The sequence below is a fragment of the Helicoverpa zea genome, chromosome 4 (assembly GCF_022581195.2).
Source record: "Helicoverpa zea isolate HzStark_Cry1AcR chromosome 4, ilHelZeax1.1, whole genome shotgun sequence".
Classification (NCBI taxonomy): Eukaryota; Metazoa; Arthropoda; class Insecta; order Lepidoptera; family Noctuidae; genus Helicoverpa; species Helicoverpa zea.
The window spans coordinates 8,508,861-8,526,551 of record NC_061455.1 but is presented as its reverse complement, the minus strand read 5'-3'; the positions used below and the strand labels follow the sequence as shown (position 1 = coordinate 8,526,551).

Here is a 17,691-nt window from a genome sequence, read left to right as displayed (position 1 = left end):
TACATTAAAATGCGAGTTTCATTATGGTGATCATTTACTATTTTTGTCTGCTATTTGTTACTATATTTGGTGGTAAGTTAAACATAAGCCATTATTTTTCATATCGGTTCGGTAGTTACGGATCCTTTAGGGTAGGTGCAAACAAACAAAAAAGGGTTTCCTCTTAGAGCTCTGCCTCACTGGGACGCCATGGCGACGTCGCCAGCGGCTCAGGTCTGGCCACTTCTGGCATCCAAAGGTCGCCAATTCGAGTGGCCATGGCGTCTCGGCAGTCAATTGTTTACGTCGTCGCTGAAGAAATAGCACGCTCACCCGCGACCACACTGGCGACTCAGTGAGGGAGGTGCACTTGACCACGTAAATTATAGTGGCAACCGCGGCATCGTCGCCAAGCTGCCAGAGTAGCCAGATGCCACGTAGGGAACTGTAGCTCGTGGCCACGCTTCCAATTTGGCGACGCTGCCAAACCGTCGCCAAGTGAGTTAAGTTCCATACATTTCAATACTAACTGCTTGGATACGTAGCCGGCGACGTCGCCATTGGCGTCCTAGTGAGGCAGAGCTCTTAGTAGATTTTCTGCATGGAATACACGGTCGTCGAGGGAATGATTTTTGTTTAGTGCCTTCAGTTCATCGCAAACTGTCATTAGCATATATCAATGCTCTTAAGCAGGAATTTTGAAACGTGAGGGATTTGTGAGCATGTATTGGATAATTTTGTAAACTAACTCCGGTCCAGATTCCATCAGAGCGGAGAATTTTGGTCTGGACAGCAATCGCCTGTTGAACTTTGTTTGAACGCGGTAACCAATTGGAAAATTCTCATTTATTGAGGATAAAAACGGTTGAGACCTTTCACGGAAGCCAACGTTGAGTATGTTCCGCTTTCACCCCAGACCACGACTTAACCGATAGAGATGATATCTGGAATAGAGTCCCCTGGAGATACTTTCTATCCGATAGAAAGTAGCCTATCTCCAGGGGACTCTAGGGGACTCTATAGATATAATATAGGATAGAATCTATCCGGTCTGGGAAGTAGTTCCCATGGCATATAAACATGTCCCAAATAATGTACAGGAAAATAAAATGTTATGTATAAAATGAAAGAGAAAATGGCGTGAAGAGTTTATTTTTGGCCTGTTTTTTAACAACAATATATTTCTGAAATAGATAAAAACAAGATAAACAATTATTAAATTACAGAATATGCCACTGCCAATATAGTTCACTCTAGAATGTATACATTTCGACACATATTTTGTATAAGAGCATGATTTATTGAAACTATAACATCTATATAAAATCTTATCTGATATGCTTTCTATTTCGGGTTTCAAAATCTGGTGTAGCTAAGATCATAATTATTACTTCCCTTACTGTCGGATTAGCTGCAACGTTGATTAAAGGTACATATTATCAATAGTATAATTCGTAAACGCGTAAAAGCAACACGAGGTTACTTGGTCTGTCATATCGCTATGCGCATAATAAACTGAAAATAAGAGATCAAATACTGCGCATAAGCTTGACTATCACTTAAGAGCGTTGTTTTCATTTGTTTTTTATTTCAAATTTTAATTAAAATACGCTATTCCCGAGTATTGAGTCTGTTATCCTTATCAGACGATACAGCAACCCAGAATCAACGTCGTTACATGTTTTGTTAATGTATTATTCGGAATATTGCCATTTTATTTTATTAACCTGCGCCATTTCGTAACATTAAATGGTCGGTTACATTTACACATACTTCGAGATTATCGGAAGACTAAATAATTAAATGTATAGTTAGAAGGTACACGCACAATCTATCTTAATCCTGTTACTCATGATCAGCAACACAGATGATTATATTTTCTCATTACATCCAATTATTCTGTATATTTTAATAGCTATAAACATTATATAGTCACTGTGTTGCTGGGTGTACCATGGAACCATCATCAACCTTTATCACAGATATATTTTGTCAAAATCATTTTCCCTGACTCGCAACATTTGAATGCAATTTCCACCAAATATTAATTGAAATCCAAACTTTCATGTTCCAAAACAACCCTTATACTAAATACAATCGTCAATCAGCAAAGCAATCTTCAAAAACAATTGTCAACTTGGTCTATCCTTAAGTTACAACCTGCATTTGCACCAATGCTTTTCTTATAGGTCAAATCTAACAGGCTAATAAAATAAATAATACTTGACGCTTAGTGTATATATAAAAAATCTGAAACACCGAAATTTCAGTCCAAATTTAAGTTTGTAATTAATCTTCTTACAAACAGCTAATTTGTTTGACAATTTAAAATGTTAAAAAATACTTGTGAAATAAATTGTAAATTGACAGTAGGACATATGTACATAAGGGAAACTTGAGATTGTACCGAGTAACAAAACAAAGATATATTTAGTAGACCAAATATAAAATATTCGACAAACTTTGATTGTACTCTATACTTCCTGTAAGTTGGCTAACCAAATTAACTCTTCACTTGACATCCCGAATCTTTTTTATCCCCAGAGAGCAGATGGTGGTTTCGTTTATCAAAACGAAGCTCTCAAAATTTATTTCCCCAAGTATGAGCAATGTTCCATATCTGCAAGCCGTAACAGAATGGTTCATTCCTCAACTTATGTCACAGCTCCTGGCAAATGTTAGGTTTTTATGCAACAAGACATTTTCTTAACCAGATAAAGCTTGGAGGACTTATGAGCAGGATTACTTTATCACATATTTATTATTGCCAATAAAGAATATGTTTTGTGGATAAGAATAAAAGACTATTATAAGTTGTCTTTTTAGTGAATGCCTCCAGCCTTATTTTATATTGCAAATTACTGAACTCTGTGACAAACCGCTACAATTGAAAATGAATCATATAATATGACAACACAATTCTGCAAGGGTTAGTCAAAATGATACTTCACATAGACCAAAATTAAACTGAAATTTTTATATTCATTTTGATTTTACTCAGATTTTCATGATCAGTTAAATTTGTCTGAAAAGATATGTATCATAATGACCATCCTTTTTACAACTACGGCTTGATGACCAACATTGTTTCAAGCGGTCAGAAACAACATGATTTACACTGAAATGTTTCTTCATTTTACAATAGATGTTGTTTGAGCTAGACTTAATACCTACCCAACCTCACAGAATTTGAAGTTTTTTTTATTGAAAATTAATCTGGTGCTAGCTCAAACTTATATATGGTGTGGGCAGGTATTTGTGATATCAGCAGAAAGTCAACCACAATTTATGTAAGATGATGGACAAATCTAGGTAGACTCTCACAGATGCTCAAATAAATATTTTTTATATTTTAACATTGTAGGAATTCGCACACAATATCCAATATGGACAAAGTACACAAGATACCTTTTTGTTTATGTCCTGATGTGTGGTTTATTTACACTTTAAAAAAGTAACCCATTCAGGTCAAAGTCTTACTCACGATAAACTATTTACACTCACATTTTGTTACAATAAATTCATTACACTTTTTTACAAATAAGTTTTTTGTTTTTAAAGATTTAAACTATGTAGTTCCTTTCACCAGTCAGCAAGTCCAGTTAGTAGCGGGGCGCTAGCGCGCGGGCGGTGCGGCGGCGGCACGGCGTTACTTGTCGGCCGAGTCGTCGTCGTCCGGACGCGCCACGTACAGCGCGGGGTCGATCACCTTCGGGATCGGCTTGATCTCCGTGCCCAGCTCCTGCTCGATGCGGTGCAGGGCGAAACGGTCTTCATACGTGATTAGATTGATGGCAATACCCAAGTGGCCGAAGCGTCCCGAGCGGCCGATACGATGTAGGTAGGTCTCGGCCATACGCGGGAAATCAAAATTGATGACGACGTTGACGGCTTGCACGTCGATACCTCTAGTGAAGAGGTCAGAACACACGAGGTTGCGGCAGAGGCCCGCGCGGAAGTCGTGGAACACACGATTGCGGTGCGCCTGCGCCATGCGCGCATGAATGTAGTAACAGCAATAACCAAGCTCTGTTATCTTCTTCGCGAGCAACTCCACACGCTGAGTGGAATTACAGAATATTATAGACTGGTTTATTTGCAACTGAAACAGAGATACAGTTTTATTATTAATTTCATATTTATACACAACACAATATTTTTATAGAATAATATACAACAAAATATAAAAATTACCTTTGAAAAAAGTGTATTTAAACAATGCACTTTCTGCCTCTCTTGTACAAATGCATAGTACTGCGTAACTCCTTTCAGTGTTAATTCCTCCATGAGATTAATCTCATACGGCTCTCTTAAATGTTTTTCCATGAACTGTTTCACACTCAGTGGGAAGGTAGCAGAGAACAGCAAGATCTGGCGTTCTTTGGGTAATCTGTGAAGTTATAAATCTGTTACTTGAAATGAAAAATTACTTGATTTGAAATAATATTATTTACTCAAGCAACAAGCTTTATTTGCAAACCACATATTGTAATAACCATGTTAGCATACCGTGAAATAACCATATCAAGCATTCCTTTGAAGTCTTGAGAAAGAAGTTTGTCTGCCTCATCAAGAACCAGCATCCTGCACTGGTCCATCTTGGCAACTTGCTTATCCATGAGATCAATCATACGACCCGGCGTAGCTATAATAACTTGAACTGAAACAAAACGATTATATATGAATATGTAAAACTTATCAATATCAATTCAAGTAATATTGAATTAAAACAGGGTCTTTACCATTTTGATATATACGCATAATGTCATCCCGGAGATTAGTACCTCCTGTAGTAACCATTACACGAATATCTGTGTGTTTTGCCAGTTCAATGCAAATTTGTGATGTCTGGAGCGCTAACTCCCTAGTTGGTACCACAATTAAAGCTTGAATAGCATCTTTTTTGGGATCCACCTAAATATAGACAAATAAAAGTTTTGTAATTCCAGTTGTATCTAAGAACATGCTTATAGACTTTAAATCAAATCAGTATGTACGGGTTTTGTCACTTATAAAGAAGTGAAGGGGAATCCAAAAATATCATCATGAAAGTTTAAACAAAAATGTACAGTAATAATGTTAATAATATTGTATCAAACCTGTTCTAAAACTGGAATACAATAAGCGCCAGTTTTGCCAGTTCCATTTTTAGCTCTTGCAAGGACATCTTTACCACTGAGTGCGATAGGAATAGAAGCCTCTTGAATGGGGGAAGGTTTTTCCCATCCTTTCTCAAAAATGCCCATCAGCAGCTCACGTTTCAGGCAAAACTCTTCAAACTCATTACCTCTTGTGTCTGTTACATCCTTTAATCCAAAAAGATTCAATTTTATTCATTGAGGCTTACAACTTTTTACTTTGGACTTTGTTCAACTGGATGTGTTCCTTCTACATGCATAAACTTTCACACACATATAAAGTTACTTTTATATGCTTGAAGTAGCCCTCGGAATGTGGATGCAGATGAAATTGATTTCGCGTTATGATGAGTTCCCTGACAGTTCTAATTTTTCCCTGTGACACATACCGCTTAAGAGGAATAAAAATTAACAAAAATGATAACATACTTTTAATGAACTACATAAAGATTAATTGTTTATAAAGAATGAATATTTGTAAAACTCTTTTGTAAAAAAAAAACAGAAAATATTAATATAATATAAAGATATTGTTAAAATAAAGATTTTAACAATGTATTGTATAAAGATATTTTTCATTCAGAAAAATTTCATTTTAGGACTATTCTATTTGATTTTATAGGTTTTTACTGACGGGAGTTACTAGCGTCTTACTAAAGGGTTGGAGTGAGGTGCATAAGAGTACATTCCAAATTTGAATTTCAGATAATTGCCAAAAAAAACTAACTCTTGGTAGAAAGTTTATCAGTGTTTTGAAAAACAATGCAGTTTAAACAACTGATTACTGTACCTTTATGTTATATTTATGAACACTATGCATATTTGGTTTAAATTTCACAAATAAAAATGGTAAATGCTAAGATTTATGGCAATGTTAAGAGCTTGGTATTTTACTGTTAACCGCTATGTTTACATTTACTTAGAAAGAGTGTAGCTTTCCAACAATAGTTTTGGAGCCTTTAGGGAACAAATATGTTTCCTCTATTATTATTATTAACTAGCCACCCGCCCCGGGTGCATGCATCGCGTTGGATTTAATGGATGCTATACATATTAACCTTCATCTTCGATAACTCTATTTATTTAAAAAAAACATCGCATCACACATCAAAATCTGTTGCGTCGTTTTAAAGATTTAAGCATACATGTATATTATATAGAGACAGAAAAAGCGACTTTGTTTTATACTATGTAGTGATATAGTAATAGGAAACAGGTATATTTAATACTGAGCTGATTTGAAAAAATCTTTCTTTTTTGGGTAGCTACCACTATTCCCAAGTAACTTATTGCTGTCAATAGATCCTAAGGGATGCGAATGAAGCTGGGCAAAAACAGATAGTGTAATATAATTATGAGTTTAAAGAATAAAATCATCAATCATAAAATTGAATCTGACAAATGGAGGAAGGAAAGATAGCAGAGATTCCAAAAGGAACGTAGGTTAGGTGCCATCCTTTAACGTATAGTAGGCATCATCTGTTGCTAAAACTAAAAAGGTGTTCAGGTTCCTAGTCAAATCAAAACCAATCTGTTAAAGATAAATGAGTGACAAGATTGCTCTTGATTTATTGGTGATTTTATTTTGAAAATAATAAAGAGCAGAGCTAGTAGTGTCCTCGTTGCCTGAAACACTCACATTACTTGTGCACTTAGGTCTTAGAATATTTTGTGTTATGATATCTCCGCTGGTAATTTTGTTCTCCATGAATGTGATGTACATCAATAAAGATTGATAAGTTACTGAATAGACAAAAAAATTATGTAGTGTTCACCTTTAAATCTTCAACTATATTTGCCATTTTATTTGCAAACCCCTTCATTATTTTAAATTATTGATATTGTTTGATTATCGTTAAGTGTCCTCACTAAAGTATCAGTTATGCTCTGCCAGGTCACTCACCATAAGCATAAGGCGAAAGTACCTATTTTAAATGCATGTATAATAGTTCAAGTTAATTATTTTACTTCAAACTACGCAATGCTTTAAATATGTGAAAAAAAAATCAAATAAAAAAAGGAAAAAATATAAATAACATCTGTTGTTATATTAACGAAGAACTGTATCAGTTAAAAAATTGTTAGACTAAAGATAGGTTTAATTTCTGACAAATAAAAAAGTGAGGGTAGTGAGTTTTACTTACACTAGTCTTTATTCTCCTGTCTTTCGGGGGTATTTTTAATTTTGATTTCCAACCGATGTCATCGATACTTTTATCGACATCACTGAAAAAAAGTAACGATTTTTATTAAAATTATTATTCTTTACGATTTTAGTAAGTACAGCAGCAACAAAGAAATATACGAACCCCTTATTCTGACTGGTCATACTGTTTCCGACGTGATTACTTGAACTAATTCTATTTTCGGTCATCATTTTGCCAAATAATCCCACTAGGGACTCGACTAAAATTAGAAACTTAGAATCACAATTCTTTGTCCAAGTCCGACACTAAACAAATTTTACGATAAGTCACTTTTCGACACATAAGCTATTTAGAAGTTTATCACGTTCACCAACTTAGTCCGGGGATATCTGAAACAATAAATAGACCATAGTCAATTATCAATATAGTATAGATAGGTACGCCACAGCAAGATAGGTAAACGAGATTACGAGACGCGTCAACAAGCACCAAAATAAGTACAAATAATTACAAAACACCAAAATCTATGTTGCAAACAAATACCTGTTATAACTAATGCCACTAGGATAAAGAGTATTAAATTTAATGCTAAATTATTAAGTATTTAAACGCGATCACAGCAAGATTAGAAAGATTACAAGGGATAAAACAAAGTCGTAGTTTTATCTTCAAATTTTAATATGGCCGCCAAGAAATATATAAATGACAAGTAGTTAATAGGGTCTGTAATTAATATAAAGGTTGAGAAATAAGTTCATTTAAATCGTTATCTGGGGAAAGTAAATTAAAATCATGCAATATTCATAAATAAACATTACCTTGATAAAATTCTACAAAAGACGACGACACTCGATACTCGACGACGACATCACAATGTAACCAAAACAGTGTTGCCAATTCATCCCAAGCTACAACAGTAAATATATTTTTGAAACATAAACATACGACACACCTAAAATCGGTGAAAATTCTGTATTGTAAGAAACAACCATTTATGTCCATAAAGGAAGCGAAAAGTACAAAAAAGGGAACCAACAACTTTTATTTCAACTGGTTCATTATCCACATCGTAGACACTAAGGAACAAGCATAAGGGCATCGATATATGCTACGTTTTACACAAAGCTTTCCAAATTATAAATACATAATATCACATTATATCTCTCTATTTAATAGTACATAATATCTATCTATTTAAAATGTGGCTAAGATGTAAGTAGTAGTAGAAAAGTGCAAATACATGAATAACAGTTACTTGATTTAAGCAATAGTGTATCAGTTTAAAAGTCCTATCAAGATGGTTTACCTTTAATCAAGTTCATGCGCTAGGTACTAGCGACACTTTTGCAGTTACCGGCAGACTCCTAGCTTATGTATATTCTAAGCCCCGGAATATTTTCCATTTCTGTATTGTCTTTGACTTTTCAGGAATCAATTAACTCCTTATTCATTTTGCATAGAAAAACAGAAGTTCCGAACCCAAAAAGAAAAATAGGACCCTATTGTTAAGACGGTCCCTGGAAGGTCTTAGTTTAACTTCGAAAGTTCTTACATATATATATTGGAGTGCATTTGAATTTTAAAAAACTTTCGGAGTTTAAAAAACTGCGAACGATAAGATCAGGCCTGATATCGAATATTAACTTAGGTAAAATATTATTTTATATTTTGTATTCCCCACTTTTAATTAAGCAGTTGAAACTTTCACCTTAATCTCCTCTATGGTTGCTTGGTACTAAAATCCTAAAATCCAAACTGTCACTATGACATTCTGTCTGCTGTCAATTGTCTGTCGTCTGGTTTGATATTATTGCTTTGATAAACTTTGCTTTTCGACTTTCGAAGTAAATACATAAAACGTAACAAATGTGTGCTAAATGATAAACTTCTTGTATTGAAGCGACTTGTGATAGTCGACAGTTGTAGTCTCGAACATATATTCCTCAAAAGGGAAAACCTTATATTTCTCTATAATATTCCTTGCCTTTCTTTAGAACTACACGATGTAAGTTGTTTAAGCAAGACGTTGGAATAAAAAAAATATACACAAATAATATTGTATTTTATATTTTAGGACTGAATATTGGAAGTCTCAGGCAAGAAAATATTGTGAGTTTTGCAAATGTTGGTTTGCTGATAACAAAGTAGTAAGTAATGTAGCCTTTTAATTTTCAAAAATTTGTATGCATGATTTGTACATGCTACATTCTTCACAAAGCTCTGTTTGAATGCTATGCAATAGCTATACTATACCTATTACTATAACTATAATTTGGAAGGACAACTTGTTAGTGTCAGAGTTTGTTCAATATTAGTTCAACTTGGTTTATGAAATACTTAACAGAGTTGTACATTTCAGTCAATTTCATTTCATGAGAATGGTAAGCGTCACAAGGAAAACGTTCAGAAACATATATCACAGCTCAGTAAGAAGAGTGCTAAAGAATTCAAGCAGAAAGAGAAGATTGACGATGATATCAAGAAGATGGAAGCAGCTGCCATGGCTGCTTACTTGAAAGATGTGCAGAACAATGCAGACCTAACATCACAGGTGAATCATTTTATTTGTAATGTTTATATTTACACGTAAATTTAAATTGGTGAATGTGTGTCATTTGCTAACTTAATACTATCAAGCTGTATAACAGTATTGTAACACAAAACAGATAAATCTATGGATATTGTGCAATGTTATTTTTTGAATAATGTGTACTACTTTGTAGACCTCACCTTTTTTCAGAGTATGAATGAAGCATAGACATAATATTAGTAAACAGGACTGCGCATATAAACCCAAAAAACGAGCCGAGTGAAACAGTTAGTACGGAGGCTGTCTGTCCCTTTCTAATAGGGTGACTATGAGATTAAGCTATGTGAGACAAATCCGAATTTGCTAAGATTATTAAACACAGATTAGTATTGAAGTTTTAACTTACGCAGTTTGTGACCTTAAGATACTAATAAAGGCTTTTAATAATTAGCGGAAATTAGCAGTATAAAAGCAGGAAGATTCGAAGTGAAGACTGTTTTTTTTGTATTTCTACTTCATATATAGACTGCTGAGCCATTTATGTCGCCTTTCTTCATTTTTTGGGAAGCTATAACAATAGTACAACAGTTTTAAAATCCATCACCCATATTTTGACTCGTTACAAGAATTCATGGGCACCCTAGTTGTTTGGTTTACGAAAATGTTATTATTAGCTAACCTGTGGAACGATATATTGCAACCACCATAGGATTCACTTTTGCAAGTAGAAACGCAACACTTTTTCACCATTTTAATAGTTTAAATTGATTTAATACAAAAAAATATAAACAAAATTTTAAATGCTGATTACGCGCCAAGAATGTTCAGGGTTACCGCTAGAAAATAAAAAAAAGCAAAATAAAAATTTATGTTGTTTATGTTTTAATAATAAATACGAATAAATTAATGCGATTGTTATTAATTTGTTGACTTACAATTGTTAAAATAAGATAAAAATATAAGTGATTCAATTGTTTTTCGGAAGACAAAACTTTTGATCACAACATTTTTTTTTATGCTGGCAAGGTGTTAGAAAGAGACAAACAGCCTCCGTTCGAACTATCCCTCTTGGCTCGGATTTGCCTCTGTGTATTATGCAACCAATTTAGTACCTTATTGCGTTAGAATAGAGTTCATTTTCGTAAATATATATTTTGAGCGTGCGCAATCTTGTTTAGTAATATTATATCTATGGAATGAAGTGCTGTTACTTTTTATTTTTAGAGAATAAATGAAATATTATTACTTTTTATTTCCAGAGTATAAATGAAATATTGACTCAGAGCGGCAGCAGTGAAGCCACGGTAGTTGTTGCTAACATGCCCACCACTAAGGCACCACCCTCATGGGAAGAAGTTAAAAGTGAAGATGGTAGCTCTTATTACTGGAACACTGTTACTAATGGTATTTATCCGACTTCATATGGCAGATTATAATTAACCTAGGCATTGTATACAATAACCTATAAGAGCAGAGTACACAACGTCGTATATCCTGCATACGAAGCAATTTAATTAATTCATCTGCAGATCAGACATAATGTCCAAATTAAATGTATTGTCAAGTAAATAAAATATATATCTCTTTATTCTAGAAACAACCTGGGACGCTCCTGATGAGTATGTTTCAATAGCAGAACAAGAAAAGAATAAATTAAAAGAAGAATCACAAGAGAAAAAGAAACAGAAAATAAAGTGAGTGAAGTCCTTCATAAAATAGACAAAAATATTGTATTGTGGTACTCGCCTAGAAACAAAAATTGCAGTGAGCAAGTTGCCTTACAAAGTGGGGTAGGAATACATATATCTGGCACCTTTAAGTTTATTTCCCATATTAATAATATTTGTTTGGATTTCAGGAAGCAACAACAAAAGCAAGCTCAAAAAGAGGTGCACATGGAAGTTAATGCTCACATAGCTAGAGAGAAAATGAGAGAGTTAGCAGTTAAGAAAGATCCAGAACCGCCGAAAAAGTTCTTTGATTATGGACCAGCTCCGCGCGCCAGTAAGCCGTATGGATCCTGGACGCCAGTAGTCAGTCAGTAAGTCAAACTTATGTACAGACTAGCTTTTGCCCGCAACTTCGTTCGCGTGGAATAGTGACTACCAGCAGATATTTGATTTGACCAATAGATGGCGCTATATGTCCGGAATATTTTTTTTTTTTTTTTTTTGTAATAAAAACTATCCTATGTCCTTTCTCAAGTTTCAAACTATGTCTGTACCAAATTTCACACAAATCGGTTCAGTAGTTTAGGCGTGAAGAAAAGACAGACAGACAGACAGAAAGACAGACAGACAGACAGACAGAGTTACTTTCGCATTTATAATATTAGTTTGGATTATACAACTCTCCTATAGAATAAAGCTCAGAGGTAAATATTAACGGCACGGCACGGCGCAGTTCCAACACGCTTCAGCCGTGCTTCAGCTGCGTCGTGCCGCTGATGTGTGCGATGGATGGCCTTAACGCTCATTTCTTAAATCGTTTCTTAGTACATGCTTTCATAAGGCATTGGTGAGCCCTCCATAAAATTAAAATGTTTTTTTGGTGCAGTTGACAATTCTGTCAGCCAGTACAAAAAATGCAAATTTTCCTTGAAAATTTACAGTTGTGAACTGCACAAAACATTCGGTACCCTATACTTACCTATACACTTTTTCAGACCCGCCGAAAATGTGGATCTCCAACTACCAAAAATTGAGAAGGAGTTGCCACCACCCCCAGTTGTTATGCAACCCGAAATCATTCAGTTTAAGGAGAAACGCGTAGAGTCGCTCGGTGATGAACCCGTAGAATTCAAGAAGAGAAAGTTTAACAACCCTAAAAGAAATATGCGCCAAAAGACAGATGATGATTGAATTTATTGATGTGAAAGAAATGAAATAAATCTGTAAATAAAATCAAAGCGTGTTTTGTTTATAAATACTTTTTTATATAAGATATCGTAACTCATGTGCCTAGCCTTTTCTCAACTACCGATATTGGGATCTACTTCCATTTTAACCGAATGATAAGACAGCTGAGTTCCAGTGTTTTACATGGACCGACTCCTTACATGATCTCAACCCAATTATCCGGACAACCCGATAATCGTTGGTAAGACTAGACTAAGTCCTGCGTCTGATCTCTCTCCGGTCGCGTCGGATTTTCCGTGCCATCGGCCTATAACAGTGAAGAAGAAATAGTGAGTGCGCTTGTATCTGCGCACTGGCTGATCTCCTTGTATGAGAATAACCGCCAAGGCTGAAATCGGCCTTAGACGTAATACTTGCTACCTACTTAGTTATTTAACCCCTTGTATGCCGGTGCGTACATATACGCGAGACATAATTGATTTTCTATTTTTCTCTAATTAGCGGCATTCAAGAGGTTAATGCAATAAACAAAACAATAAATATCAAGCTCGAGCCATTTACCTTTAGGCTCTACATCCGATATATCCCAGAGCTCCTTGAAAATAAACTGCTACAGACAGAATATGAAAAGTTAAGGAAATGAAACCATACTCTGTTGTCGGTAATTACTCACCTTTGTAGGACTTCACCTCTGCAAAGAAGGGTTCCCCTAATTTGAAAAAATGTTTATATTCAGTGTTTATTAAAGAGATGGGTCTTCAGGAATGTTTAAAAACCTACATTTTATTGCCAAGTAAGTAGGTACGGAATGGTTTTAAGATAAATAGAACTACCTGCTTAACTAGCTACCTAATATTGAATGGTCATATTTTTTTCTCCTAGTAAAGTGCCATCACGTCTATCGACAATTTACCCTCTCCAGTAGGTATCTGAATAAGTGTATGTATACATAGTACCTAAGCTACCTCGCTATCTATGTTGCTAGTGCGGTTAGCTTTCGACGTTGTTGATAGAAATGCACATAAACCTACCCTAATATTATTAATGCGAAAGCTGAAGCTTAGGTAATTGTTTATATTTTGATGAACTGTAGAACTAAAATACCTATGTACGTACCTACCTAACAGAATAACATAATCACATAAACTACATTTTATCCACGCGCAGCAAAGAGTTCCCTTGGGACTAAGGCGAAACCATGGGTGGAAGATGGGAATAAATAAAACCATGGATCATAAACTTAAGCACGCTGTATGTGAATAATAAATCACAAACTCGACCTATGTGATCTTCGCGAACACAAAAAATCTGTATTATTTTGGATTCAAAACACGAAGATATTTTGGTCAATGTGAACAGGATTCAGGATTTAGCTACCTACGTAACGTAACTCATTCTTATTAGGCGCCAAGAAACGTAAATAAGTAGTAGGTATTTATTGAATTATCAAACGTGTGAAACACATGCATGAGGAATATATGTATTTGATTTATTATCTTTATGAAACAAACAGCTACACAATATTCCCGTCGCATACCATTATATAAAAGGTGGTAGACGTGCTGTACTTTAACAAACGACTCGTTTCAATTACGTATTGACTGTGCACGTACAATTAAATTTAATTGACTGCTATTTTAGTGCTGCATCTTCTAAAAATAATTCATGCATGCAGTTAAACGTCAAAAGGCGTTTTCTTCGCATTATGTCCAGATGGTCATGTCAGCGTTTTCAGCAATTTTCAGTGGCAATGTCCTTGTTCGTCCTACAAACTGTTATGAGGCAACAGATTCACTCATCTTATTTTGCATACAAATTAGAATTGTTAATCACGTTGTTATGCAAAATAAGTATAATTGCATAAGCATAATCTCAACTTATTATAATCTTGTTACAGTTTATACTAGGTAGATATCTATTGTGTACCTACTACTTACTCAGCCATCACGATTTATTACCCGTAATAAATTAAGCTGGTAGGTACTAATCACCTTCCTAGTACGTAAGAATATAGATCAGGTAGGTACGTAAGTGTAGTTTCGATTAGCTTTTCAAATAAATAACCAAAAAAAAATATCATAGAATTGCATATCAAAAACTCATTTCAAGTCCCTACGTCTAAAGAATTAAAATATATTTAACGTATTAAAATATATTTAATTAAAAACTTTTGATTTCTTAAAATTTCTGCAGTTACGGACCATTTTCACAGTTTATACGATTCCACGGATCCCTGTCAAAAAATATTTTAGGAAATGAAAAAAAAAACCTTCGCAGCTTCGCCACCCAACAACTACAATGCGTTTCGTTCCCATCAATTTCCCTGATACACTTGCCCTTTAGGAGGTCCGTGGACCCCACTTTGATAAACCCTGATTAGACATACATTTAGATCAATTAATTTAGATTTTATAAGACACATAACGTACATGTGTGTATTCTCATTCTCAGACTAAACCTATAAAAATATCTCATAGCGTCCAACACATAGGCATACGCAACATAGAGGTACATACATAAGCCTTGTCTATATTTTTTGCCTCAATTAATCCTGTGTCGAATCTTCTACGCGTCTATTGTCACACTATGATCCGGGTCCGATATGGAAATCAAGTACTATTAACTGTTAATGCGACATTGTGTATAACATTTTTTTACATCCTATTATATGCAGCGTGTTGAAGACGGTCTGAGGATCATTAGTTTTTCCAATCACGGACGGGACGCTGCCGGCCCTCGAACTCCGTATATAAGCTGGACCGCGAGAGGAGATGTTATGATATCTACCGTCGCATCCATCGGCTACAGTCCTGTCTAGTCTCTACTAGATTTTGTTTGGTGCTGTGTCTTTGAGGAGAATCGGAAAATATTCATCATGTTCAAGCTGGTGAGTTTTAAAAACCATAACCAATTAGATTTAATTACCTGCCACTTCTCGAATGCTCTTTTATGTATCGTCATTCTGCCAAAACATAGTCACTGCGTAACGCTCACTAGATTATCTGAAAATATTGATATATAGTGACGTCGTTAATTTATGTCATCTAGGTTAATCTTAAAGTTTCAACTCTCCTAAATTAACGTCGTTACTTTCAGTAATTTTCACAATATCGTGGGTCTGGCCCATCATTAACTGTTCGGAAGTTCAGTTTATTAATCTTATAGTGCGTAGTCAGTATTTTGCCACTTTTGGTACCTAGGCACTTCATAATCAATTGTTATTTATGGTATTTATAATATTTTCAATCACATGCTCGTAGCAGTGTCCACAGTGTAGCTTTCAGGTACCGCATTTTTAATGAAATTTCGCTTTCATTACGATACTAACGTGAGTTGGGCCAAACACTATTGAAGGGTTTTTCTTCTTAAACCCTCTGTTTAATTTAAACTATCGCAACGCACATACATGCCATGGGAAGCATGTCTTAAGCATATATATATTTTCATCATCTTTCATACATGCATACCTGCGTGTGTGTTTCTAACTACGTTACAGTACCTATGTACCTAAGTATACACATGTATTCCTTTGAATAAAGGCTCCTATTTCTATATGGTTGCTTCCAATTTTGTAATAATATAATTTTGTCCACAGTTGATGCTGGTCGCTCTCGCCTTGGTGCTGTTGGTGAGCCCTGCAGTGGCGAAACCTCAAGTGCTGGTGGACTACGGCTACTACCCTTATGCGTACAGCGCGCCACTCGCCTACTCATATTCCTATCCCTACGCCTACGCCTACAGTTATCCGCTGGCCTATTACTAGCAGCACTCATTGTACCACCCCTACCCACCAAAGTGAGTGACGTCTATTCTCCCGATGTAACGTCCGTATGAAGATAATAATAATAAAGGAACCTTATTTACTTACTCGTATATTTCACACGATTCGTAAAACGTTCTCGTTAGTATTCCGTGACTGTCAGGATTTGGAATATAATGTGATTTACAAGTTGAATCGTCCATAATTTTAAATGTTTTTGTCACATATATTTACTTCGCTATTCTGATCCTTTGCATAGTCACGAGGTATCGGTAGATGTTGCAAAATTATATTGTTTTGTTGTGAAAATGTGATAATATTAGGTTTAAAAGTTATGATGTAAACCCGAGGTATTTATATATGAATAAATGCATATCTACAAAAATAAAGCATTTTTTTTTTCTAAGAGCTTGTACATACACCAACTACATTGATAAGTAAGGCGAGTTACCTAATTTGAAATTATTTTCTAAAATTCCTTATTAAATCACTTTTTTAGGGCTTTTTCTGCCAATCTTTATTTAAAACAATATGACGTAGGCACAGTTACCATGTTCCTATCTAGTCTAGAATTAGATCAAAGATTTATTAAGTACCTACCTAATAACGTATCTACCAGCCAATGACTCATATTTGTCATGCCTGAATGGTTGGTATTCTAAACTTAGATATGAATGAATCTTTTTTGCATAATAATCCAAATAGTAGGTATGAGCTGTAATCCAAAGGTAAGTAGATAGGTATCTTTATATACAACACTTACAAATAATTTGTAATGTTCATACTCGTACCATCCTATCTACACCATATTTACAAAATTTTCACCAATCATTTATTAAATTTTCACGATTTATTTATTAAAAGTTTTGTTCTAATATTTATTTGTAAAGTAAACATGAATAATAATAATAATGGCGTCCACGGCCGATTCCGGCCACGGCGGCTGTTCTCATTTAGGGAGATCAGCCAGCTGCGCAGGTCATATATTATAGTGCACGAGCATTTGCGCAGACACAGGTGCACTCCCTATTCCTTCACTCTCATAACCCGATGGGACACGACCGGAAAGAGATCAGGCGCAGGACCGACATTTACGTGCTCTCCGATGAACGGGTGAATTAATCACCAACTTCCAGACTACGCGCTGCTTTGTGAAAGTTTTCAGAAAACCCACAAAGCAATTTCGGCCCGACCCGGGAATCGAGCACAGCAGCCGCGCTTGCGACCACGAGACTAGAACGAGACAGTCAGGTAAAAGAAATGTGAAACAGAAATAAAA

General features: G+C 35.1%; 2 protein-coding genes and 1 long non-coding RNA gene across 4 annotated transcripts; 2 read left to right on the top strand and 1 right to left on the bottom strand.

Moving 5' to 3' along the window:
• Positions 1-1,115: 1,115 nt before the first annotated feature.
• LOC124629541 (ATP-dependent RNA helicase me31b) lies at positions 1,116-8,200 on the bottom strand. 2 transcript variants are annotated; one of them, XM_047162967.1, is made up of 8 exons: positions 8,083-8,200; positions 7,427-7,653; positions 7,262-7,343; positions 5,079-5,285; positions 4,722-4,893; positions 4,489-4,639; positions 4,174-4,369; positions 1,116-4,081 (listed from the first exon to the last, which is right to left on the bottom strand). In XM_047162967.1, exons 2-8 carry the CDS (start codon positions 7,492-7,494, stop codon positions 3,629-3,631), a joined length of 1,329 nt encoding a protein of 442 aa, XP_047018923.1. In that variant the 5' UTR covers positions 7,495-7,653; positions 8,083-8,200; the 3' UTR covers positions 1,116-3,628. The 2 variants fall into 2 exon arrangements, with proteins under 2 accessions (XP_047018923.1, XP_047018925.1); XM_047162969.1 differs by lacking the exon at positions 8,083-8,200 and adding an exon at positions 7,808-7,830.
• An 821-nt stretch (positions 8,201-9,021) lies between these two features.
• Positions 9,022-12,702, top strand: LOC124629542 (WW domain-binding protein 4). The gene is made up of 7 exons (XM_047162970.1): positions 9,022-9,269; positions 9,339-9,411; positions 9,624-9,815; positions 11,054-11,198; positions 11,389-11,488; positions 11,653-11,835; positions 12,460-12,702. Coding segments are annotated over exons 1-7 (891 nt in total). The 5' UTR covers positions 9,022-9,267; the 3' UTR covers positions 12,656-12,702.
• Positions 12,703-15,104: 2,402 nt separating this feature from the next.
• On the top strand, positions 15,105-16,797 carry LOC124629791. Its single transcript, XR_006984327.1, has 2 exons — positions 15,105-15,539; positions 16,248-16,797. It is a non-coding gene; the product is annotated as an uncharacterized LOC124629791 (long non-coding RNA).
• Positions 16,798-17,691: the final 894 nt, after the last annotated feature.